At 37.6% G+C, this 27,934-nt stretch overlaps 1 protein-coding gene across 5 annotated transcripts in view; it reads right to left on the reverse strand.

The window, feature by feature from the left end:
* Nucleotides 1–27,934, reverse strand: part of PDE4D (phosphodiesterase 4D) — a 1,389,427-nt gene that overhangs the window by 575,395 nt on the left and 786,098 nt on the right. The window contains exon 1 of one of the 5 annotated variants that reach the window (XM_064375993.1): nt 24,766–25,464. The exons of the other annotated variants lie outside the window; for them this stretch is intronic. Coding sequence (XP_064232063.1) covers nt 24,766–24,782 — 17 coding nt within the window. The 5' untranslated portion in view covers nt 24,783–25,464. Of the gene's footprint in view, nt 1–24,765; nt 25,465–27,934 lie in introns of those variants that run through there. 5 annotated transcript variants of the gene reach the window in all.

Here is a 27,934-nt window from a genome sequence, read left to right on the forward strand (position 1 = left end):
GATTTTCCTGACAGAAAGGTCTTTTTTTTCTCTTTTTAAAATTATACTTTAAGTTCTGGGGTATTATGTGCAGAACGTGCCGGTTTGTTACATAGGTATACACGTCCCATGGTGGTTTGCTGCATCCATCACCCCATCATCTACATTAGGTATTTCTCCTAATGTTATCCCTCCCCTGTATCCCCACCTCCTACTATTCCTCCTCTAGTCCCCCACCCCCCAGACGGGCCCCAGTGTGTGATGTTCCCCATCCTGTGTCCATGTGATCTCATTGTTCCACACCCACTTATGATTAATGTCTAAGGATTTTTATTTTTTTTTTTGAGATGGAATCTCTCTCTGTTGCCCAGGCTGGAGTGCAGTGGTGCGATCTTGGCTCACTGCAACCTCTGCCTCCCGGGTTCAAGTGATTCTCCTGCCTCAACATCCTGAGTAGCTGGGATTACAAGTGCACACCACCACGCCCAGCTAATTTTTGTATTTTTAGTAGAGATGGGGTTTCACCATGTTGGTCAGGCTGGTCTCAAACTCTTGACCTCGTGATCCACCCGCCTTAGTCTCCCAAAGTGCTAGGATTAACAGGCGTGAGCCACTGTGCCTGGCCGACTTCTAAGGATTTTTAACACATTAAAGTTAATGTCTTTTTAGCAACACTGGAAATAGAATCCCAGCCTTGTCATTTGCCTTTATATTTTCTTTATGGTGTTTCTAATGGGTAGAAAAATGTTATTCTTTAATTTATACATATCTATCAGATATTTTATTCATGCTTTCTAGCTCTGGTGATATGCTTAGAAATATCTTCCCTACCCTGAAATTTAAATACTCATTTTTATTTCATTTTAGCAATTTTAACTAAACTGCATTTTAATTGTTACAGTTAAATTATATTATATATTAATGAAATACAAATTTTATTTTATTTAAATAAATATTTAACATTTATTTAAATAAATAAATATTTAATATTTATTTAAATAAAATATTTATTTATTTATTTAATATTTATTTAAATATTTATATTTAAAATTTAATTATATATATCCAATGTATATTTAAATAAAATACACATCCAACGTATATTTTTATACAAAGTGTAAAGAAGGAATCTAACTTTATGTTATTTTTCCAAATGAGAGCTGTTGCTTTCAACACCATTTATTGGATAATCATCCCTTTTCTCATTGAATAAAATGCTACTTGAGTCACACACACACACACACACAGACACACACACACACACACACACAAATACATACATGAGTCTTATTTGAAATCTATAGTTTGTCCAAATCAACTTTATCTAATTTTTCACCTGAGCCACGATCCTAATTCTTACAACATTATATAATATGTATGATTATGATTTTTGCAATATAATATCTGGAATGGTGTGTTCTACATCTTTCCAGCCTTTACCCACTGTGCTTTATTTCAACTTTGTCTTTTTTGTTTTTTCTTTTGAGACAGTCTCACTCTGTCACTCAGGCTGGAGTGCAGTGGTGTGATCTCAGCTCACTGCAGCCTCTGCCTCTCGGGTTCCAGCCATTCTCTTGCCTCAGCCTCCCAAGTAGCTGGGATTACAGGCATGCATACTATGCCTTGCTAATTTTTGTATTTTTAGTAGAGACGGGGTTTCACCATGTTGGCCAGGCTTGTCTTGAACTCCTGATCTCAGGTGATCCTCCCACCTCGGCCTCCCAAAAGTGCTGATATTACAGGTGTAAGCCACTATGCCTGGCCAGCTTTTGCTTGATTTTCTCGTATTAGCTTGATTCTTCAAATATTTTATTAAAATCAAAAATAAAATCTGATTGGAATTGCCTATAATGGAATAAATATTATGGATTAATTGCTTGTCATTAGTTAAGACATTTTTGTTTTCTTTACAGCAATAGCAAAAATACACCTTCTGATTTCTTAGTGTGATTTTGTGACTGTAATCTTGTGCTATTTAAAAAGAACTGGCTGGACACGGTGGCTCACACCTATACTATCAGCATCTTGAGAGGTCAATGCAGGCAGACTGCTTGAGCCCAGGAGAATACCCTGGGGAGCATACCAAGACCCCATTTCTACAAAAAAATAAAATTTAGCCAGGGGTGGTGGTGGATACCTGTAGACCTAGGTGCTCAAGAGGCTGAAGCAAGAGAAATGCCTGAGGCTAGGAGGTGAAGGCTGCGGTGACTTGAGATCATGACATTGTACTGCAGTCTGGACAACAGCAAGAAAGTAAGTAAATAAAGAGGTATTTTATTTTTCTCATTATAATTTCTAGCTTATTATTACTTTTTATAAAAACGCTAATAGTTTTCTTATGTGTAATTTTGTATTTGGCTACCTTTCTGAATTACTGAATCATTTCTAATAACATTTCAACTAATTCCTTTGGCACTTCCAGGTAAATATCCACACAGTTATAAAGTCAGTGTTCATTTTATATTTTATGTTTCAAGTTATTGTATTAGAACAATAACTTAACAATAACTAGGCTAGGATGTCCCAAACAAATATTACATACAAATATTATGTATGTCATACTGCTTATAACTAGCCTGACTTTAATAGAAATAACTCACTCTTAAAAATTGGTTTCACCATTGAAATAAACACTATATTCTTCTGTTGCTATTTCACTGCATCCTTTAAAAAAACTAATAACATGATGAACATTGATGTGAAAATCCTCAATAAAATACTGGCAAACTGAATCCAACAGCACATCAAAAAGCTTATCCATCACGATCAAGTCGGCTTCAGCCCTGGGATGCAAGGCTGGTTCAACATACACAAATCTACAAATGTAATCCATCACATAAACAGAACCAAAGACAAAAACCACATGATTACCTCAATAGATGCAGAGAAGGCCTTTGACAAAATTCAACAGCCCTATATGCTAAAAACTCTCAATAAACTAGGTGTCAATGGAACATATCTCAAAATGATAAAAGTTATTTATGATAAACCCACAGCCAATATCATACTGAATGGGCAAAAACTGAAAGTATTCCCTTTGAAAACTGGCACAAGACAAGGATGCCCTCTCTCACCACTCCTATTCAACATAGTATTGGAAGTTCTGGCCAGGGAAATTAGGCAAGAAACAGAAATAAAGGGTATTCAATTAGGAAAAGACGAAGTCAAACTGTCTCTGTTTGCAGATGACATGATTGTATATTTGGAAGACCCCATCATCTCAGCCCAAAATCTCCTTAAGCTGATAAGCAATTTCAGCAAAGTCTCGGGATACAAAATGAATATGCAAAAATCACAAGCATTCCTATACACCAATAACAGACAAATAAAAAGCCAAATTATGAGTGAACTCCCATTCACAAGTGCTACAAAGAATAAAATACCTAGGAATACAACTAACAAGGGATGTGAAGGACATGTTCAAAGAGAACTACAAACCATTGCTCAAGGATATAAGAGAGGACACAAACAGATGGGAAAACATTCCATGCACATGGTTAGGAAGAATCAATATCATGAAAATGGCCATACTGCCCAAAGTAATTTAGAGGTTCAATGCTATCCCCATAAAGCTACCATTGACCTTCTTCACAGAATTGGAAAAAACCACCTTAAATTTTATATGGAACCAAAAAAGAGCCCACATAGCCAAGACAATACTGAGCAAAACAAAACAAAACAACAACAACAACAACAAAAAAAAACAAAGCTGGAGGCATCATGCTGCCTGACTTCAAACTATACTACAAGGCTACAGTAACCAAAAGAGCATGCTACTGGTACTGAAACAGAGATATAGACCAATGGGACAGAACAGAGCCCTCAGAAATAATGCCACACATCTACAACCATCTGATCTTTGACAAACCCACCAATAAAAAGCAATAGGGAAATGATTCCCTATTTAATAAGTGGTGCTGGGAAAACTGGCTAGCCATATATAGAAAGCTGAAACTGGATCCCTTCTTTACACCTTATACAAAAATTAACTTCAGATGGATTAAAGATTTAAACATAAGACCTAACACCATAAAAACCCTAGAAGAAAACCTAGGCAATACCATTCAGGACATAGGCATAGGCAAGGACTTCATGACTAAAACACCAAAAGCAATGGCAACAAAAGCCAAAATAGACAAATCAGATGTCATTAAACTAAGAACTTCTGCACAGCAAAAGAAACTATTATCAGAGTGAACAGGAAACCTACAGAATGGGAAAAAATTTTTGCAATCTATCCATGTGACAAAGAGCTAATATTCAAAATCTACAACAAACTTAAATAAATTTACAAGAAAAAAACAACCCATCAAAAAGTGGTCAAAAAATATGAACAGACACATTTCAAAAGGAGACATTTATGCATCCAACAAACATATTTTAAAAAGCTCATCATCACTGGTCATTAGAGAAATGCAAATCAAAACCACATTGAGATACCATCTCATGCCAGTTAGAATGGCAATCATTAAAAAATCAGGAGACAATAGTTGCTGGAGAGGATGTGGAGAAATAGGAACACTTTTACACTGTTGGTGGGAGTGCAAATTAGTTCAACCAATGCGGAAGACAGTGTGGCAATTCCTCAGGGATCAGAACTAGAAATACCCTTTGACCCAGCAGTCCCATTACTGAGTATATACCCAAAGGATTATAAATCATTCTATTATAAAGACACATGCACACGTATGTTTATTGCAGCACTGTTCACAACAGCAAAGACTTGAAACCAACCCAAATGACCATCAGTGGTAGACTGGATAAAGAAAATGTGGCACACACACATCACGGAATGCTATGCAGCCATAAGAAAGAATGAGTTCATGTCCTTTGCCAGGGACATGGACAAAGCTGGAAACCATCATTCTCAGCAAACTGAAACAAGAACAGAAAACCAAACACCGCATGTTCTCACTCCTAAGTGGGTGTTGAACAATGAGAACACATGGACACAGGGAGGGAAACATCATACACTGGGGCCTGTCGGGGGTAGGGGGGCTAGGGAAGGAATAGCAGGGGGTGAGGGGATAGGGGAGGGAAAGCATTAGGAGAAATACCTAATGTAGATGACGGGGTGATGGATGCAGCAAACCACCATGGGACGTGTATACCTATGTAACAAACTGGCACATTCTGCACATGTACCCCAGAGCTTAAAGTATAATTAAAAAATAAAAAAAACTAACAACAGATGGATATTAAGTTTTGGTCAAATGCCACTGTGGTACCTGTCAATACAAATCTTTTGCTTTCTCTTTCAACATATTCATATGATGGATTCTGTGACCAAATTTTATCAAAATTAACTATGTGTACATTTACAGACCCAACCTTATTTGACATGAGCATGAATCTTTTAACAAAATGCAAGATTCAGTTTCCCAAATTGTACTTAGGATTTTATTTACTGAAAAGTAAAACTGGTTGAGGGATTTCCTACTGCAAATAGGTCTACTTGATACAACGAATTGAAAAGTTGATTTTCCTTTCACAAACTCTGGAAAACTTACTTATATAACATATTATTTGTCCCTTAAAAGTTTGGAAACATTTTCTCAGAAAGTTTCTGGGCCTGATATCTTTTGATGGACTATTTATTTAAAGCAATTTTTCTAATTTTTTTTTTCTGACAGATACTGCTTTTTCAAGATTATATACTTCAATTTGTATCAAATGTGGAAATATATATTTTTTTGTAGGAAGGCATAATTTAATCAAGATTATCTCTCTCTCTCTCTCCCTCCCTTTCCATATGTACATCTTTCTGACTCATCCTAGGCCCCTCACTTTCCCTCACTCCCAAAGAACTGTTTCACCAACTGTTAGGTATGACTGCTGTCTCATTCTCTCTCACCACAGAAAGCTGGGAAAGACATTTTAGGAGGTGAGAAATAAAGCATCCTCTCAAGTTTTTGCCATCCCCCAAGAGATATATGTGGGGGTCTCCATGCCAACAGTCCACTCCTCTGAGATCATTTTCCTTAATCACCTGTAAGTAACTTTCCGCTTTTAGCTCTAAAAGAGTGAGCAGGGCTCCCCTTCCTCATAATCTAGCTGTGAAGTGATTTAATAGGTGTTCCATGAAATTTAAAAGCAGTAGTAAGATTCATAACAGAGACACTCCTCAACTGTTCGTCTCCACTCTCACAGCCTGTCTCTAGATATAGGGAGTTCTTTGGAACTAATTTCTGAAAGAACATGTACTTTTTCATATTATATAACATTCTGAGCCACATTTAAGTGAATGCTCAGTGAGATTTTTCAAATAGATATTTAAATTATTTTATGCCACTAACTGAGAAAGATTAACAGGGCATAATAAGCTAAACTTAATATTTTAGGAAAGAGTATGGTAAACTATTGTTTAATAAATAAAAGGCATGGCAAACTTTACAAAGTGAAACCTGGAGGAACTAAAGCTTCTAAAATAATTGAACCTTCCCTTCAGCAGACCCTCACGGAGCTCTTCGTCATTAACCAAGGTTACAACAAATAGAGCAAAGTATATCATCCAATAATAGCTATAGTTTTTTGAGCCCTGGCCAGATACTGGGATAATGAGACTGCTAAATGTTGTACACATTAGCTTCCTTCCACAGGGCAGCCCTAGGGAAGAAGAGTGCAGGAGGGCTGGCATGGTTTATACGTCCCATATTCCAGGCCCCAGGATGGATAAGTTTATAGGAACTAGAGTCTCAGATCCTAAGTCCAGAGAGTTAGGAAGAGACAATTAATAAGGCAAAGTTTCTGCTCCTGACATTGTACCACTGCCTCAAGTTTGATTCAACTTTTTTTCTGAACTTTGTGTAGTTGTTTACAGCCTGCCAGGCACTGTTCTAAGAACTTTATAGGTATCAACTCCTCCTTGAATCTTCACAACAACCTTATAAAGTAAGTATCATGATGGCCCCCATCCCACTCCATTTTATAGGGGAGAAAACTGAGGCTTAAAGAAGATGGCCTGCCCACAGATGGCAAGTGACCAGGCCAGAGCCCATACCCAGACTATTTCACTCTGGACTATATTTAACTCCAGACTCTAAGCTTTTAATCACTAAACTTTCAGAAATGTCTACCAAGAAAGATGGCTGAAGTTGGGGAACAACATCTAAAAACAAGTCTAAAGGAATATGAATAAAAGCATTTGGAAGAGAAGGCTATGATTTCTCATGCTATGACTGGCAGTTTTCCTTGGGTATCAACTATTCTGAATCTCTCTACTGGGCAGGGAACACAATGAAATACAACTGAAACTGTGAATGGAAAGTTAACCATAAAACAACTGGAGGACTCTCAGTCAGAATCAGGTCTCGCTTCACCAAGAGAGGTCAGTCATGCTTGACAAGAGACTTTAGGGCCTTTTTTGATGTTCCACACAGTAATTTAAATGATGCAGTAAAAACAGAAGAAGCAAGAGTTAATAATCATCTGAACAAATGTGCTTCCATTCTAAACTTTTGATGGGGGCAGGGGTGTAAGAATACTGAATGTTGTGGAAAGCAGTGTGGTGATACCTGAAGAAACTAAAAACAGAACTGCCATTTGACCCAGCAATTCCATTCTTGGGTATATACCGAAAGGAATATAAATCATTCTACCATAAAGGCACAAGTGTGCGTATGTTCACTGAAGCACTATTTGCAATACCAGAGACATGGAATCAACCTAAATGCCCATACAATGGCAGGTTGAATAAAGAAAATGTGGTACAGCTACATAATGGAATACTATACAGCCATAAAAAATGCAATCATGTCTTTTGCAAGAATATGGATGGAGCTAGAGGCATCATCCTTAGCAAGCTAATGTAGGAACGCTAAACCAAATACTGCATTTTCTCACTTATAAGTGAGAGCTAAATGATGAAAATACACGAACACAATGAGGAACAATATACTGGAGTCTACCAGAGCAGGGAGGGTGGGATGAGGCAGAGAATCAGAGAAAATAATTATTTGCTAGTAGGCTTAGTTCTTGGGTGATGAAATAATCTGTACAACAAATCCCCATGGCAGGAGTTTACCTATATAAAAAAAAAACTGCATATGTACCCCTGAACCTAAAATAAAAGTTTTGTTTTGTAAAAGAAGATGAAATGCATAGGGCAAAGGTAAATTTATTTGTGGAAAAAGAGCAAAAGGAGGCACTGTTTCCTGGTAACAAGTGTAACTCTTTTCTTAAGGTTTGCCCTTCTCCTTACCCCTGATCTCCAACTTGTTGGAAAGATAAGATTACTACCTTTCTGTGAACTCTGTATCTAGTTAACTTTTTGTGTTTAACCCTTTAGGGACTCGAGCAAACGGCATCCCTGACACCTTTGACAGTTTTGGGTTCCAAGGTGGCTATGCAAATTAATCCCTGTCTCTTCCTCCACTTCTACCCTGATGGCTAATCCTCACTTCTCCTACAAAAGAACGTTATTATGAAGCATCCTAGCCTTGTTTTCAGCTCATGTTTATTTGAGCCAGGGCTTCATTCTAATGTGACAATCTGTGCTCCTTGGGACCTTGGTCACCTCAAATTATTTGCTGGAAGAGGTGGAATGATCCTATTTCACATGAATATATAGCTCAGGCTCCTCTGTTTTTCTAAACTTACCCCAATGTCTTTTGTACTTTCTGGAATGTATTAGAGTATATTGACCTTGCTGTTGGTTAACATCAAAAAATAAGCTTTCTGGCTGGGTGTGGTGGCTCACGCCTGCAATCCCAGCACTTTGGGAGGCCGAGGATGGTGGATCATGAGGTCGGGAGTTCAAGACCAGACTGGCCAAGATGGTGAAACCCCGTCTCTACTAAAAATACAAAAATTAGCTGGGCGTGGTGGCAGGCGCCTGTAATTCCAGCTACTTGGGAGGCTGAGGCAGAGAACTGCTTGAATCCAGGAGGTAGAGGTTGCAGTGAGCTGAGATCACACCACTGCACTCCATATGTGCATATCGGCCTGGGAGACCGAGCGAGACTCCACCTTAAATAAATAAATAAGCTTTCTACAGAATATAATGTGAACAAAGTATGTTATTTCTTCACTTTTCTGACTGCTAAGTTCTTTTGAGAGGCAGTGAGTGTCACACTGCACTACTAGTGGCCTGCACATCTGAGATAGAGTATCTCTTACATAATTGTGAATTAATTCCTAACCTCTGAATGTTCTGATTTCAACTTTTTATTCAAATTCTCTCTTATTCTCTGTACATTTCTTTAGCACACACTAGATGTCTTCTGTGCCAGGTGACTCTCACTTATTTAGCACAGTAACCCTAAGAGGTAGATACATTTTGTATTGAAATATTATAGTGGAGAGAACAGCGGTGAGGCAGTGAGGTTAAGACTTGTGCCTGGTCACATTCTTACCTTGGGAATTCTGCTTTGCTGTGAAGCAGTGGGTAAAGGCACTGACTATTACAGCACTCATTGTTCTTTATCCAAACAGTCTCCCGCCAGAGAATATATTTCAGGGTTCTGTACAAGAAAAACTTTGTGTTTCCTGAGAAATGGATGCTGTGTTCTTCTCTTCAGCTAGATGAGAGCACAGCATCCATTTCTTTTGTTTTCCTGCTAACTTTGGCCACTATGTAACTATGAGATGGGTTTCTGGGCTCCTTCAGAGAAAGCATAATGACTCTTACTATTGAATTATTCACTTTCTCTTCATCCAATTTTCTCTTTTTAACATTCTGAATTTAAAAAAAAATTTATTGACTTTGTACTTTTTGTAACTTACTGCAAATCCTTTTCTAAATAGGCAGGGCATGAATAAAGAAAGGAAGGAATGGAGGAAGAGAAGGAGAAAGGAAGAAAGGGAGGGTGGCAGGGAGAAAAAGGCAAACACATAAAATGACTTATCTTTTGTAATTTTAAATTATTCAAACTTGTTTTCTAATAAATACAACCTTAATGAAATACCATCCCTAAAAATCCTTTATATAAGGCTTTTCAAATAATAACAGGAATGAGTAGAATGCTGAAACAAATAAACTTTTTGCAGCCAAGAAGTCTTTGAGCTAACGTTTCTTGTTCACTATCTCTCAAGGTTCCCCAAGAGTAAACACATGCCATAAGGAGTTTTGCTAAATCTAGTCTTAAAATAGGAACTATTCCAAAATTAAACTTCTACTTTTATCCATAAGGCCATTTATATCACTTTTAGCAATGTTGTAGCAACTATTGGAAATACCACATGGTCTGGTTTTATATAAATTTGCGATGTATATTACCCTCCACAACCCCCTATATTGGTATAGAAACTTGTTCCAGTGATATTACATAGTGAGCATTATTTTCTGGCCAGGTTAGCATTTTGAGATCTAGAATCTTTATATGCTGGCCCTGCCATCGTTGCTCACTGGCTGTGTGTCTAAAAGCCAGAGACACTAGGCAGGGTTAAAGACTGTGGCCAGTTCTTTTTCTTCACTTTGCCAAATATCAACATACAATGATAGTTTGGAGAGTATACTTTAGAAATAGTCAGTAGGTTTATGTCTACCAGTGTATAGCCTCTGAATTAATACAAGCAGTTTACACTAACAATTGCAGGTGATGTCCTTCTTTAAGTTGGTGATATTGTGACAGAATAAGGCATTTTATTTAAAGAATGAGCTAAAATAGCAGTGTGGAAATACAGAAAACAAATACTCAAACCACACAATGCTAAACATGAATCAGCATTCCGATATTTGCAAGTAAAGTCACCTAAAGGGAAGAAAGTACCATCTGAAAAGTCAGTAACTACGTGAGGGAAAATGAGAACCTATGGAAGGGAAAAGACCAGCAGTACCTGGATTCAGCTTTTCTGAATGGAAAGGTCTAGAGACATTAAAATCCCACCTGTCTATAATTATAAATTATGTACATTTAATATTGGAATATTATTGGTGGCTCTAGAGGGCCTACAACTGGCTGTACAGGAACCATAAGGTTTAGCAATACCACTAAATAAGGAATGTTTATAGATTTAGATTTGCTGCAAAGCATTATATCATTTTTTCTTCCTATAAATCTTTCCTGAGCATCTGCTATATACTAAGTGATATTCTAGGCTGTGGGAATATAACAAGACAACAAATACAAACTTTTATTGGAGTTCATATTCCAGTTGAAGGGATATGAACATTAAACCAAACAAATAGATAAATTAGAAGACATATTAGAAAACGACAAGGACTATAGAGAAAACTTTAGCAGGGGAGTCTGGGAGTGGGGTTGGGGATTAAGACTGCAGTTCTCAGTCTAATGGACAGAAAATGTTACATTGAAGTAGTTTTTGGGTGAAGCCTTGAAGGAAGTGAGCCATGCAGATAACTGGGGAAAAGCATATCATTCTCTCATTTGGATATAAATGTGCTGGGAAAAAAAAGTATTTTCTATATATAAGACTATTCCTCTGAAGCGGTAGCATGCAGATGACTGAGAATCGTAGAAGAGGTGCCAATGCCAACAATTTGAAGAAAAATAACATATTTTTATGTTAAAACAAATAGAGAAAAAGGGATTGAAGAAATATTTTAGAGAGAAAACTGAAGGTGTTAAAAATGTGCATCTGATACCGTAACTCCAGGCTACTCTTTCACACACCAGGCACACACGTTCAATTTCTTCTGGCAAGAAAAATTCCAGTGGAATAGTCAAAAGAAGCTCTCACCTCTTTGCTGAGGCAGTCATGCTAGGGTAATGACTGAATTCAGGAAAATGGAAAGAAACTAACATTCATTGCACTCGTACTATATGTAAAACATCATAGACATAATATGAATGTCCAATTTTAGAAGTACTTTTTAAAAAGCACATGGATTTTATATAGCTCTAAGCCACATGAGGTATGTTGTGGTGGGGGGTGATTGAACTTCAGAATTGTAAGCTAGTCATTTCTTTAAAAAAAGCTAAATGCAGCCTTGACTAACGGCAATAGGTGGAAAGAGAAAGAGCATGAGCCAGAAATACTCATATCTAAATCAAATCATGTCTCTGTACTCTGTGGTCATGAAGAAACTGCTTAATCTCATTTATTTCATTTATTAAATGAGTCTATTAGCAATAACACATGTCAAACTCCTAACACAGAACCTGTCCATCCTTCACCTTATGAGATTATTAAATGGTTTAATATCTTTAAAGCAAAAATATTGATTCACTGAAAAAATAGCCTAAAATATATGCCAATTATGCTACTTACTATAATAGTTTAAAATACAAAAACTTGAAAATAATGTAATTCTTTATTCACATGAGCCATGTTACTATTCCCAGTAATTTGGGACCCACTGATATGTGTGATTCGTTACAGTGTTCTTTAAAATAATTCATTTATTACATGGTCTTTTGTTTAAGGAAACTAATAGAAAAAAATTAAATGTTTGTTTTGGAGAGTTTTCACACCGTTAACTTCAAAGCCCCTCCGCCTCCAGTGGCCCTCTTGGATATAAGCCACAGATATGAGTATGAATGACGCTGGTTGTTCTACTTGAAACTTCCTGATGTGAAAACCTTTCACCTATAACCTCAAAAGTCAACTATAGCTAATAGCTCATGAGTATGTTTCCACAATCCTGAACTTTTTGATAAAATATACTTTAAAGACTTCCTGATTAGAAAAGATTAAAAAAATTGTTTCCCTAGGATTCTATTGGAAATTTTGAGAAGTGTCTTACAGTACTCAAAAAGAATTTTTGTTTATTTGTTGTTGTCTGGAACGACGTCATCAAGGATCAGTCGCGTTCTTTAAGGGCTAAGTATGTTCACAAAATTTCCATTTTTCTATTCAAAGCACATGGAAATAATTTACATATAAGTGAAGAAACATGCCACCCTTTAAAAATACCAATTTCTTGACATATAGTCCAGTGGATTGCTACAGTTTTAAGTCTTTAATAGATTCAAGGTGAAAGGAATGGCATGTCATTTGAAAGACTTTCCAAAGCACAAGGACAGCCTTGTTTTGCCATGTTTCCTAAATATTTGGGTTAGGATATGGCACCAGAGGGCTTGGCAGTGGATACTCTGAAGAAATGTAAAGTTTAATCAATCCGTGAAAATCAGTCCCAGATGTGGTTTATGAGTAACTCCATGTTTTTAAACATAATCTGGCATAAAAAGCCTAAATGTAATAGATATCAGAAATCTACTCCTAGTGATAAAACTGTAGGTAAATTAAGTATACTAAAACCCTAATTATGAGCCTACTACATGCACTATCCATTTTATGTCTTATAGCATGTAAAGAGATGTGAGAAAAACATACTGCCCTGAAGAACAATCAGGTAGATTAAAGCAGAAAAAAAAAACCCATTCATTCATTTATTCATTCATTCACTCAACACGCATATATTGAACCCCAATTCTGGGTTAGCTACTCTTTTGGCACCATGAATATAAGTGAGATCTGGTTCTTATTCTCTGCAACTTTTCATCTTTAGTGGGGAAGAAAGACAGGTAAACAGCTGATTATAACCTAGTAAGAGTTATGTTAAAGTTTTCACAGGATGCTCGGCTGAAGTTCAGAGGAGAGACCAGAGCAATGGTCCAGTCCTCAGATCCAGGGCCTGGAGGAGAATTGCCAAAGGGACAGAGATTGAAAATAGGGCAGGGTAATCCCAGCAGATAAAGCAAACTGTGCAACTACAGGGAAAAGCCAGCAGGAAACAGACCACAATAAGTTCATTGTTCCTGGAGAAGAGTCTTATGGGACATGGCAAACAGGGAGAGAGAGGATGCTAGTGAAAGGCAGGCGCTGCGTTCCAGATGGCCAAAAGGTCCTGTTATAGAGTTTGTATTTTATCTTCAGGGATCTGAAAGCCTTGAAAGATTTCAAGCAAAAAGATATTTAAAAACATGACAAAGTAAGGTAACACTAAGTCCCTCACTTAAAAATTATGGTAGACATTTCAACTGTTCACCAATTTCCAGTTTTCTTCTTCTGACCCCATAGGAAAATTGTACTTTCTTGTCTCCTTGAGGTTAACAAAGTTACATTGCTTTGGAAAATGAAATATGATCCACTTTTTTAGGCGAAGCATTTAATTGTCACTGCTTGAATCTCTAACCCTTTCTTCTAGCATGGTGACAGTTGACACCTGTGGTTTATTTGGAGGTGTTGCTTTTGGCAATCACATGGAAACTGCTGGTCTGCAGGGTTCTCAGATCCACGGTGGGGTTGTCCGTTACTGCAGTATTATTTTGCCTATCATGACTAATATACTTATTCAAGTAATGGAGATATTCTTATAATCAACAAGCTACTACCTCTGATTTGTAATTTGTTCAATTAGACCACGTTAAGTATGTTCCTTGTTAAAAGTGTTCACCTCTTTAAAGTTTCTTGTCTTGGTAAATCAAATCACTGCTTCCAGATTTTGGAAGTGGTAATTAATAGGATTTTGCTTATGTAGTTACTTATAATTAGTTTTTGTTTTTAGAAATTTGAAAAATGTAGAGTTTAAAGAAGGGGTTGTATATTTACTCTATTTTTAGAAAGAAGTAGTACATCAGTAATATGGTCTTAGTGTTAAAATATTTTAAAAGAGGCCAGGCACAGTGGCTCATGCCTGTAATCCAAGCACTTTGGGAGACCGAGGCAGGCGGATCACCTGAGGTCGGGGGCTCGAGACCAGCCTGACCAACATGGTAAAACCCCTTTTCTAATAAAATTACAAAAAAACTTAGCCAGGTGTGGTGGTGCATGCCTGTAATCCCAGCTACTCAGGAAGCTGAGGCAGGAGAATCGCTTGAACCTGGGAGGCAGAGGTTGCAGTGAGCCGAAATCATGCCATTGTATTGCCAGCCTGAGTGACAAGAGAAAAACTCTGTCTCAAAAAAGAAAAAAAAAAGAAAAAAAGAAAGAAATGAAAAGAATACATAGGTTAACTCCTAAAAGTGAATACTGTACATGTTTGTATGCATTTTATTCTTTGTTCTTTGTGACTGCTGGCTACTTACTGCCTTCCTCCTGGCACTAGTTTGTCTCTGTCTCATATGTCAATCAATGTTTAGAAATGTTGGGCGAATGCAGAGGAAGCCCAGTCTGTTTTGTTTTTTTTTTCCAGAGATGCATCTAAGCGTCTCCTTACAAAATGAGAGAATTAATTGATTAGCTATTCTTTGGACATGCTCTTAAACATCCTCTACCAGCAAGAATTTCATATTCCTATCACAAAAGGGAAATTGCTTATTCTTATGTTTATAAAATCAGATCTTTTATCTGATATAAAATTATACATGGATTAGGTCTCAGAAAGAATATACTATGTCTATATATTTTACAAATAAGCTCTTTTCAAAAAGATAACCATGAAGGAAATCCTTCCTCAAACGGCAAGACGTAAATTTGCCTGTAAAATCAGAATGCCTTAGCCAATCTTTTGAGATTTGACCAGGATGATCTCCCATGGGCAAGGAACCTAACCCTTTCAAATTGCATGAAAATCAGAAGACAAATGAAGATGTTGTGAATGGAAATTCATTTCCAAATAAACCACTGAGTTAAAAATCATTTGAATAATACCTAGTTTCAAAATCTATGTTTTTCTCTCTCTTTGTCACTCACAATTATTTCAAATGCATTCACTTTAAAGTACAGTATATTTACCTAGTTGAGTCCTGGTTTAGAAAAATTCCTTAGAGTTTGTTTTTAAGAAAAACAGGATTGTTTTATACAAAGCACAACCTTAACAGGAAACTGATATTGGTAGTCAAGAAAAGCACCTTATTTTCTGTTTTCTGTGTATTAGAAAGAAACCCTATGTCTCACTTTCTCATATGCTAACTATATCTCAGTGGAGTTAAGTCCTCAGGACAATAGGGCATGTTATTGTGAGATATTTTACACCTGGCTTAACCATTCTGTAAAATCAGAGATAGTGATTAGCCCAGAGGCTGTGTCTCACTTCCTTCCAGTGTTGCTTAGCTATTGATAAACATTAAGGTGCATGTGATTTGGCTCCTAAAATGAAGAAAGGATGTCGGAAAGCCATCAGTTTGCTGAATCAAACAGCATTGCCACAGGGCTCCAAGCTGGCAGGGCCCCTCTGGGCATTGCTAGGTCACCAAGGAAGTGGCTGGGTGAGGTGGCAACAGGTGTCAGACATGCTGCTGAGCAGATGATCTCAGCAGGCCTGAGGACAGAAGAGAAGGTTACCACATAAAGTGATTAGCTGCGACCCCAAAGGAATTTCAGCCTCAAAGAAATGTGAGTGGATAAAGGTTTCAAATTTCAGATACCCAGGGTTGAAGCAGCGGGACTCATTGATAGAAAGAGAGAAGCAAATAAAAGCCCACACAGTTAACATAACTCTCAAATAAGAATGCAATTCCCTGCAGCCACAGTAGCCCATGGAAAGATATCCCTAACCAGTCATTCAGGTGAGACATAGGGGCATTGCCAGGTGGAAAGGACCCCTACAGGTTGTGAAGGAATCCTAAGTGACCCTTAGTGAGTGGTCATTATGTACCAGACACAGTTGTACGTGTTATGGGCATTAATTCACTCAATCTTCATAACAACATTCTGAAGTAAGTAGCATTATTTGCCTTGTTGTACAGATGTAGAAATGGAATCATAAAAAAGTGAAGACAGCAGCCCAAGCTGATACAGCAAGCACAGAGGAGAGCCAGAACATAAACCGAAGAAGCCTGTCTCCATAAACCATGCTTTTAACCACCAGGTTTCACCATCCCTCACAGGGAGAAAATTGCAAAGCAGAAATTCCCGGTCTCAATCCTAAAACAAGATGCACATCATATACATGATAAAATACCAAACATGAGAACATAGAAAATGATGGATGTCAAGTGAATGCCAAGAAGTATAGAGGGGTTGAAAGAGGTTCATTGCAAAATAGGTTGGAATAAGCAAGACAAACTCGAGAAGTGGATTCTGGCATTGACAGTGACCAAGCAGGGGTAGTGTGATGTGAAGGAAGGGAGGACGTACACTACAGACTTTAGCTTCAGAGGGGCTTGGGTTCAAATCCCAGCTCTGCCACTTACAAGTCATGTGAGCTTGGGTAAGTTACCTAATTCTTTGTGTTGTAGTTTTCCTATCTGCAGGGATAGAAAAATGCTATTTCAAAATGCTTTTTGTGAAGATTAAGCAAAATTAGTTATAAACAGGTTTTAGCATACCTGGCCCAAGGTACACATTTAATACTTGTACTATTATCCAGCTGGGGAGAGATGGAAAGGCTTCAGATGAGAGGAATAGCATGCAAAGTGATCTGTAAAAGCCAGAAATAAAACTTCAGTGAGCTCAGTTCAAGCTGACCAGGTAGGTAAATAATCTGCCATGAACTTGGAAGTGAGAGAGAATCTCCCTTGAACAGTCACTAAGGGGCCTCAAAGCCATGAAGAGTTGCCATGTGCTCTTTCCAGTCAAGAAACATTTTGTCCAAACACATGAGAGGAAGAAAAAAGTTAGAGACAGCTGGATGGGGAAAAACCATTCTCTATGATGAGATAGTCTAGCCAGAAGGACACTCTCCCCAGTTAGAGCTCTGAGTACCAAAAGAGCACAACAACATGGAAGAACTGACCAGAAGAGTAGAAAACATAAATTAATTTATCGAAGAAATATCTGTGAGGTTCCAAGTAGGTGGCAGGTAGGCTGAGTGTTAGCGTATCCAGTGAGGCAGGTGGTGATGACAAGGGGCCCCCAGGAAACTCCCATTTCTGTGAGCCCAGGCAAGAAAACAGCATGGACAAGGCTACTTGAGGAGCGGTGTTTGAAAAAGTGATGCACAGGCTGCAGGGGAGGCACAGAGACTCGAGATGCAGCACAAGAGTGGGGTGAGAAGCTTCTAAGAAGAGACAGGCCTTCCCATGAGTCTTGAAGGAAGAGGTGGGTTGGTGGGACACACTCTGGTCAGAAGGAACACCATGGACAAAGGTTGATGAATGAAGCAGAATGATATCTTTAAGGAGTTGCAAAACACTTTCCACCAGGAGAATGTAGCTGGGGGGTGGCACATGAGGTTGTGAAATCAGGTCCTAAAGAGTCTGGAAGAATGTGTACGAAGGAGATGGGTTCAGCTTGGCTCTTAGAAAGGTCCCTGTGGGAAAACGTGGCACATATACACCACGGAATATTATGTAGCCATCAAAAACGATGAGCTCGTGTCCTTTTTAGGGACGTGGATGAACTGGAAACCATCATTCTCAGCAAACTGACACAAGAACAGAAAATGAAACACCTCATGTTCTCACTCTTAGGTGGGTGTTGAACAATGAGAACACATGGACACAGGGAGGGAAGCATCACACACTGGGGTGTGTTGCAGGGAAACAGGGGAGGAACAGCATGGGGTGGGGAGTTGGGGAGAGATAAAATGGGGAGAAATGCCAGATATAGGTGATGGGGAGGAAGGCAGCACATCACACTGCCATGTGTGTACCTATGCAACAATCTTGCATGTTCTTTACATGTACCCCAGAACCTAAAATGTAATAAAAAAAAAAAAAAAAAACGAAGGTCCCTGTGTAAGAAAAGAGAAGGAGAATGGAGCAGGTGGTGAGACTGAAGCCCTGTACACTATTTAGAGAGTGACTGGGCCAGGCATAGTGGCTAATGCCTTTAATCCCAACATTTTGGGAGGCTGAATCAGGAGGATTGCTTGAGCCCAGGAGATCAAAACCAGCTTGGGCAACATGGCAAAATCCCATATCTAAACAAAAAGAATTAAAAACCTCACATCTACAAAAAAAAATTAAAAATGAGCCAGGCATGGTGGTGTGTGCTTGTAGTCCCATCTACTTGAGAGGCTGAGGTGGGAGGACGGCTTGAGCTCAGGAGGTTGAGGCTACCGTGAGCCATAACTGCACCACTGTACTCCAGCCTGGGTAACAGAGTAAGACCCTGCCTAGAAAACAAAACAAAACAAAACAAAAAGACCCAGATAGTTACTGCACAGAGCCCAGAGGAGAAATAGTTGAAGCATCACTGGGAGGTGCAGGTGGTGAGGTGAAAAGGCTGTGGCATAAGCCTAGTGAGGAAAGGCAAAGTACCTGATGCTCCTTGGCTTCAAGTAAAGATGGCAAAGCAATTGGGCAAGGAGGGCCCTGGACAGATGCTCAGGATGATTACAGTTGCAGAATGCTGAAGTGCAGCTGTGCCTCCCTACGTTTTCTTCCTCCTGTCCTCTGCCACATTGTCCTTCGCCACCCTCTGAGACACCTCCCTTCTTCCGAGAATTGACAAATGGAGGGGGAGTGCATGAGTAGTAGGAAGACACCAAGACAGCAGAGGACAGTGAAGAGAGGAGGAGAGGGGAAGCAAAACTTAAAAAGAGACCCAAGGAAACCGGGAGTGCTTTTGCTAATGCTACTAGGAAAATGACATGTGAAAATAAAATGTTATATATAAATACAAACACATGCATATGTGTGGGTGGATTAAACAACTATACCCCCTCTTAGCCAGAGTGATCTTTTCTAAATCGATTAGGAAATGAAAGCATTAGAAGGCTCAATGGGTAACATTTGAATTTTCCTTTTGAACAGTGGGCCATATTTTGACTTTAAGAGAAACACAGATGGGGAGTGCATTCCTGATCTTGGAAATGTCATGATGGTCCATCACTGTCAGGGAGAGGGAAGGATCTTTAACATGGCCACCAGAGCCTTATCTCCCATCTCTATGCTTGCCTCCACCTTGGCTCTTCTGCTTCCTTTATATTACACATTTGTTCACTCACCACATAAGGTTCTCTGTCTTGCCTTCTTTTCCTGGTTAATTCTTATTGATCCTTCAAATCACAGCCTGAACTACCCATCCTCAGAGAAGACATTCCTGATTTTCCCGACCAGATCAAACAACCCCTCACAGATTCTTTGAACCCTGTGTGTCTTTCTCCCATAGTATCTGATTCACTCACAGTTTTGTGTGTCTGTATGTGTGTGTATGTGTGTGTATGTTTTAGAGAGAGAAAGAGAGAGAGAAAGAAATAATTTGATTAATGCACGTCTTCTCCAGTTAATCACAAACTCCATATGGGCAAGAAGCATGTCTGATTTTGCATACCATTTTACCCTCAATGTCTACAAATGAATGATGGATGCAAATAATGTGTGGCCATGGGCGGGGGATGAGATGTGGCCATGTGAGGAAATGAATTCGGGGTGTGGTACAAGGTTCAGGAAGCTGCAGCTAAAAAAATGCCAACGTAATCTATTTTGGCCATTTTGCCTACCCTAAATACTATATTCACACTATATTTCTTCCTTCTGGACAAAGAAGAAAAAACATGTTTGTGTGTGGGTTTTTTTTTCCTTCTAAAATATTAGACTGCAAACAAAGGCACTGTTGGGTAGTATATTTTTTGTTAGAGCCCAATGGAAAATGACTGTGTTCTTGAGTTCTCCAATTTTTACATTACATGTTTTCTATATGAGCTTTCAACCTAATATAAGAATTAAATGCAAATTTGAGGCATATTAACTATTTTATGCAAGATCTTAAGATTGTTTGCCTTAGGACATTCATTGAAAGTATGGCTCATTACTGAAAATCTATTCTTCAGTGTGTTTCTAATCATCTAGCTGCCTCAAAAAGAGTTGCTTTAATATCTGAAGCCAAATCCCTGCTTTCCTTTGTGATTCCAAGGACTCTCTTGGTAAATCAGAATGTGGCCAATGTTCAGTTGCTAAAGATGGAAACTACAAGTCACTCTTCTCCTTAAACTACCAGCAGAATACAGTCAACATGTAGTTCTCTGGTATCTGTCTAGAAAGCATAGCAATTGGGCAAGGAGGGCCCTGGACAGATGCTCAGGATTTATAGATAAAGAAAGTAAAAGTCAAATTAGTCAATTTTCTTACCACAGATACAGTTTTCATATGGGGAGTATGCTGATTAGAAAAGATGAAAGCAATAGATAAACTTAAAATTGTGGAATTATCTGAGAATTTCCATTATCCATGTCCCAAGTTAACTGCAAACAATATAAAGTAGAATATATCAATTTTATGAACAGAAAAATATTTGGGACAGAAATACATTTTAAAATCTTAAGAATCTGCAGGGTGAAAAAACATTTTGGAGAAAAAACTAATTTTTCTAACGCTTTGAGAAAAATGTAGCTTATATATATGTATTTCAATTTCAGTAGGGATAAATGGAACAGCTTCACTGAAATTGAGCAATTAGGTAAGCAAATGATGAACGGTAGTTTCTCAATGTTGGAGTGGAAGGTTACAGATAAGAGGAAAACCTTAGAATGACCCATGTGATACTGTGTTAGAGTTGAAAATATCAGTATGAACTAATGCTTATCTATCACATATCTATGCTTCCTGATGGTTAGATACGTGTACATACACAGGTCGGAAGATACAAATATATGTTGTTGCTCTGTCAGCCAAGATGGCCTAAAGGAAACGACAACCCAAAAGCAATGAACGCACATAGTGCTCAAATCTTTGTTTTTAACATCATTTTCCAATCAAAGGAACCAGTGCTCCTTGGAGAAATGGCTGAATCTATGATAAGGAAGGAGCTATGTTGTTGATAAGCCCCGAGCATTGTGTAATGCTAGAAAACATGAAAGTGCATCAAAACAAAACAAACAAAAACAGAAAACAAAACCACCACAAATTTAGGGATGTGTAAAGGGACACAAGCAGTAGCATCCAATGGCCAAATTCCACAGCACAATAAGCAGAGCAGTAGTGGATTATAACCTAAGCATAAAATAAATATCCATGAGTCCATACTGATACACATAAATGCGAAATAAATTATTAAATAAGGGTGAATAAGCAAATCTTACGTGGAGAAGAATTGCAAATATTTTATGTAGATTCTCTGCTTTCAAGGAGATGGAGGATAACTCCCTCTTAAGTGTGGGTTGTTTATCAGGACTTCCTTCCAAAGAGTAAGTATGAAAATAATAAAAATAAGGCAAAATAATACATTTATAGTGGAAAAACCTGACTAAAACCACCTCAGTCAGGTGATCAAGGTTAACATCTTTAGTAAAGTTGAGAGCGTGATGGAAAATGGCACTTTACTCTTTGCAGTCTCTCTCCTCAAAACATATAACTGCAATCTAATCACAAAAAAAATCTGAAAATTCCAACTGAGATACATTCTACAAAATACCTAATCAGTACTCCTCAAAACTGCCAAGGTCATCAAAAACAAGGAAAATCTGAGAATATTCTGTGGCAAAGAGAAATAAAACACCAGAACTAAATGCAATGTGGTATCCTGGGTGAGTCCCTGGAATAGAAAATAAAGGACATTAGGTAAAACTAAGGATATATGAATGAGTATGGACTTTAAGTAATAATAATGTACCAATATTGGTTCATTCATTGTAACAAAAGTATCATACTCATATAGGACTTCAATAAAACGAAGTAGGTGAGGGGTATATGGAAACTACCTGCACTGTCTTTGCCATTTTTCTGCAAATCCAAAATGGTTTTAAAATAAAGTTTATTTTTACAAAGCCCTGCAAGTCTAGAAATTTAAATTAAACTGGTACAATCAAATAGTAAGGCCGAATCTTACTGATTTAAGCCAATATTTAATTTTCTAACACAAAATATAAACTATTCTTCATATGCTAACCTCTATATCCATTTTCTATCTCTACATTTCTTTACAAAATCATAAATCATGCTTTATATCATCAATTAAAGCCAAGTTAAAATGTTAAAGTTGCTAAACATATGACTCATTTAAGCAAAGGTTTACTAAAAGACAGGAAACAATTTACAGGAGGTATGCATTTTCTGTATGGTTGCATCTTTCAAGAAGACAAAGAAAGGGATTAAGAATACCTTGGGCAAATAGGATGACATGTAAAGTTTTACACCAAACAAAACAAGAGAAAAATTTCAGCAAATTGATGGTATCATTTACTTCTGATTTTTTATCCTGGCAAACAATGCATGTTTATCCATCCTTACTTCCCCATCTGGACCAACGCAAGCCATGTCACATGAAATGCCTGCTCTGACCATTAGAACATCCAGACTCATTATGGGGCTTAATCTCTTTTACTGCAGGTGCATCCACTTGTTATATTTCAGATTAGCAGCCTCAAAGAACTAGCCTCTTCCCAGTATCCATCCTTCAATTACCGCATCATTTTCTCTAACAATCACAGTCCTTCAACCACTTTATATGTGACAAGACATGAGCTTGCTTCCTGCCTTGTCACTCTCCTGAGTCCTCTTCAGTTTGTCTGCAGTCCAAAAGGAAGCACAATATTCCAGCTGAGGTCTGAATGATGCAGGGTCAAGTGCACTCATTACCTCTTTATTTTGAGTTATTCTAGTTCTATTAATACAGCTCAAGATGTTATGTGAAATTTCCAAAATAGGTTCCATATTTTACCTTCAAAACTGTATGGCAGCTACAAATACTACATTATCTGTGATTACTGTGAATGAGGTTAGCACGTTATTATGTGGTTGTGAATATCATACTTTGCTTCCTGGAGACCGAGTATTCATGTATCAGGGCCCTCCTGTGATGACACAGCCAGTGGTACCCTTAGAATGGCACACCCTCTAGCCTTGTCTTACTCTTTTAAAGAAAAAAAACCACACAATCTTTGTTCTAGCTACACAGCTGTAAAATCAGAACTGAATGTAATGGTGGGAAGAGAGTATTTTTTAATCTCAATATTTAATCTCCTGATACTTTCTGGACATCTGAAAGTATTAATACATGTATTCTCATGAGAAATATTACTGCTTATCTAATAAATAAGAATATAATAAAAAATTAACAAATTAATAATTCAAGGACACATCCAGGTGCCAAAGAATATAGTTTTCTAATTTTCGTTGGAAAATATGTAAAATAATATAAAATTTTCATTTGTATGTGCAAACTGTGTTAGAACAAAATGACTTAATGTAGATAAGAGATTTCCTTGAAATCCTCTTAAAATCCTGTTACTGATCCATGTAATTCAGCTCTATCAGTTCTACTGACCAAGAAATAGATATTTAAACACAATGCTTTGAGACGTATACAATGTTGACAAATATGAAAAAAAATTACAAAAATCCAAGAAAATCAAGTAATGAATGCTAGCCAAATTTCTATCCGAACTAAGCTAACTCAGTGATATTATTGTTGTCTTTAATGGAGACACATGAATAATGTTAATCTTCAGTGGACTTAGATTAAGTAATACAATGAACAGCTAAAATTTGTGGATCAGAATTAGAGGAGTGGAAAAATACATTAATCAAGTAGACATGCTAACAAAATAATGGATTAGTCAGGATTACATTTGAATAAATTAGCAAAGAAAAAGAAATACATTAAAATAGTTAATATTTAGTAACTTATAAGAGAAAAAAACGCTGTGTATTTTACAGACTAATTCATACACATGCCCAACATATAACTACTCATTTCCAGTCTTCATGTGTACCATAACAGGTGTAATACATGAAATAAAAATTTACTCCTCCCTGATGTATATTGCTATAAAATTTTTTTAAGGTAAGATGAGAATGAAAGAGATTCTTTTTCATGCTAGACACAGAGATTTTTAAATACATCATTTGGTTGATGTAAAGCACATTTGCAATAGGCATTAGGGATCTCAATTTAAGAACAACAGATGCAAGGCTGATGTACTGGATACTTCTTAAATACTGTACTCAGCGGTATTGGAGCATTTAGCAATGTTGAATTGGTGTGAAGGCTCAGGTACTGAAAGACCATTTCCCTGGAAATGAAACTTTTTTTCTTGTATCTTTTGCTTGTCTTGACTGACACTCTGAAGAAGCCAAGGATACAGAAGGAGTGGAGAAAGCACACAACTCCACTTACCCAAAGGAGCTGCTCATAACAAACCTGAACAAAAACAGATTGCGAGGAGAGGTGGGGGAAGGTGGCCGTAATCTTCAATAGTCTTTTGATGTGTTACTGCTTTCAAAGTTTTGGATTTTCTTAAGGTAAAGCTGTTTGATACAGATAGACTCATCTGTCAATCCAACATCTTTTATTCATGGCCAGGTTAAATACTTGACTATTCTAGTAGTGGTATGAAACTCTTAGTGCCAGCATAAAACAACCAATTTACCTAGCTGGGGAAAATAGATAATAAGACAAAGAAAAAATGCCCTGAGCCTTTATATCCTGTATTCAAGAACTGTGATTCTTTTTTATTTAACTGTTTTTGTCATTGCTTTTTATGTGTTTTTGTTTTTGTTGTTTTATTATCAAAGAGATTGTTTTAGGGGGATAATATGTAACAGCCATGTCACACATTTCTGAAAGAACAACTTATTTCACCTGGTCCCATAAATGTAAACATTTCATAATCTTCAGAAGCTTTGGCATTCGTCTACATCCTCTTTCCAGACTGTTTGCAATTTCATAATCATTTTCATGATTCTCATTTTCCTTATGAATTGAATTTGCGCTTGAAACATTTCAAGCCTATGGAAACAATCTTGTGAGTTCACAAATCTCATTGAGAGCAACCTTGCTCAGAATTTTGACTTCCACTTCTACTCTTACACAACAAATGTTCATGTATAGACTCAACATTTGCCTCAAAGATTCAAGTCTCCTTAAGTGTCACAAAAGGCTGTATCACCCTTTAAGAGGTTGCCATTACAAATGGCAAAGGACTCAGGATTCTAAAACCTAGTACTATAATGGGCTATAAGTCTGGTTAAAGAAGTGAGAATGCTGTGCTTTTAACTTCAAAATTTGGCAAGACATACCATTTTTTAAATAAGAAACATATTTTTTACTTGGATTATCCTTTTCTTATACTATCTATTCTATTATACTATCTTTAATAATATTTAATCAGATTTTAATGAAATCTGGTCCCTGGTCTTTCTTTTAATTATAAACTAACAATAGTACTTATAATTTTCAAAGAACTTTCAAATATACTACAATCTTCACAGAAACCTGTGTGGGAAAAAAGGGACAAGAGAGGAACTAAAATATATCAAACACACTAAGTTAAACAGTTACCATGATTTATATATGTATATCATTCCTCTTTATGCACACCTTAGGGCAAATTTCCTTTTGATCTTAGTGTCATAAGCAGTGTTCTTCCCTGGGCCATCAAGTTGTTTATCTAATGGACACTGGGATTTGTGTTTAAGCTTCCTGATTTACCCTGGAGCCTAGGAAGCTTAGTGAGAACTTTACATTCCACCTTGCATGCCCTTAGACTTCATGGTCTGCTTAACTCTTGAAAGATGGAAGGTTCTCTGCCTCCCTTGAGATCTAAACAAAATTGATTTCAACTTCCTAATTCATGACCAGTAAGAGTCCCAAAACTCACCTCTAAATTTCTCATAACTTCCTAAAGGCTGGGCTCATTGACCTGTTTTGCCAACACAATACAGCTCATTTTGGTTCACATGGCAACACCACCATCAAAATCACTTACTCCAGGTATTCCTGAGGCCTGAAGTAAGACATACACATGTTATTGGTCCTCCCACCCCTAGCAACTCCCTGTACATCTCAATACCCCCACCACCTCTGCCACTACTGGGGAGGATCTGTTTATGGAGTGTACTCACAGTTCTCAGCCTTCCCAGGGTTGCTTCTCCTCTTCCTCTCCTCTCTTCTAATTTCTCTGCCTCATCTCCATCATTCTCATTGGCTCCTTAGCACTAAATTCTCTTTCTGTTATGCAGAGAAGTTTCACCCTCAGAGCACTTGAGCACCTACCTACAGTCAAATCCTCAAGGGACTTTCTTCCTATCCCAAGGGCATGTTCAAAATAGCTCTTCTAGGCTGGGCATGGTGGCTCACTCCTGTAATCCCAGCACTTTGGGAGGCCGAGGCAAGTAGATCACTTGAGGTCGGGAGTTCAAGACCAGTCTGGTCAACATGGTGAAACCCCATCTCTACTAAAAATACAAAAATTAGCTGGGTGTGGCAGCTCACACCTGTAGTCTCAGCAACTCGGGAGGCTGTGGCAGGAGAATCGCTTGAAACCAGGAGGCAGAGGTTGCAGTGGGCTGAGATCACGCCACTGCACTCCAGCCTGGGCAAAAGAGCGAGACTCAGTCTCAAAACAAACAAACAAAAACAAAAAGCAAACAAAATATCTCTTCTAGCAAAGACATTTCTCTTCCTTCCCCATGAGAATTCTGGTGCCATTTTGTGAAGGTAATATAATTTTTTTTCACCTACTACATACATATGTGAGTAGGAACATCACACCTTATCTCTCTTTGCCCTTCCTCAACATTCTCACTATAAGTTATGCATATATAACTTTGTTGGCTGCTTAAATGCTGCCTGGGACAAGGCAGGGTTTAAAAATAACAAATTAAATAGTGTATTATCTCATCAAATCCTTACAGTAAATCTGGGTGATTGGAACTATAGTATTTTTCTCTTATAAATGAGGAAAGTGATGCTCATGAAAGGTAATTTGCTCAAAGTTAACCAGTCAGCATCAGAGTTAATTTAAACTTAGTTCAATGTGGCTTTGAAGCATGGGCTCTCTCCCTTGCATTGTACTACTGGCTAAGAAACTGGCATGAGACCCGTCAAGTGCTTTATCAAATTACACATGCCACCTTCTCTTCCTACTCACTCTTCAACCTCCAGGTTTTCATACTCCTTGTTGCTAGGATGAGAGAATGAGGGCTGATTTTTTTCCCCCAACGAACTCTTGCAGTTATTTCTGATAAATAATACAACTGCCTTCCCTAAAGATGTCTTCTGCAATCCTCACCATCTCCACCACATTGGGAACTATGGCTTTTTAAAACACTGAGGTTAATTTTTCAGGATGTTCTTTGACCAAAACATATATAAGGATATAATACTTATAGTTATTGATACTTTAGTTATTGATACTCTTTCATAATAAACCAAGAATAAAACCTCATATATATATGTGTGTGTGATTGTAACCATTATTCTAAAGAATTGATATATTTAAAAACTCAAATATAGGATATGTATACTAGAATAATGAGAGAAATTAATTAATACTGATAATAAT

This window comes from Aotus nancymaae, unplaced genomic scaffold, assembly GCF_030222135.1.
Source record: "Aotus nancymaae isolate 86718 unplaced genomic scaffold, 86718_ANA_hifiasm-v0.15.2.pri h1tg000014l, whole genome shotgun sequence".
NCBI lineage: Eukaryota > Metazoa > Chordata > Mammalia > Primates > Aotidae > Aotus > Aotus nancymaae.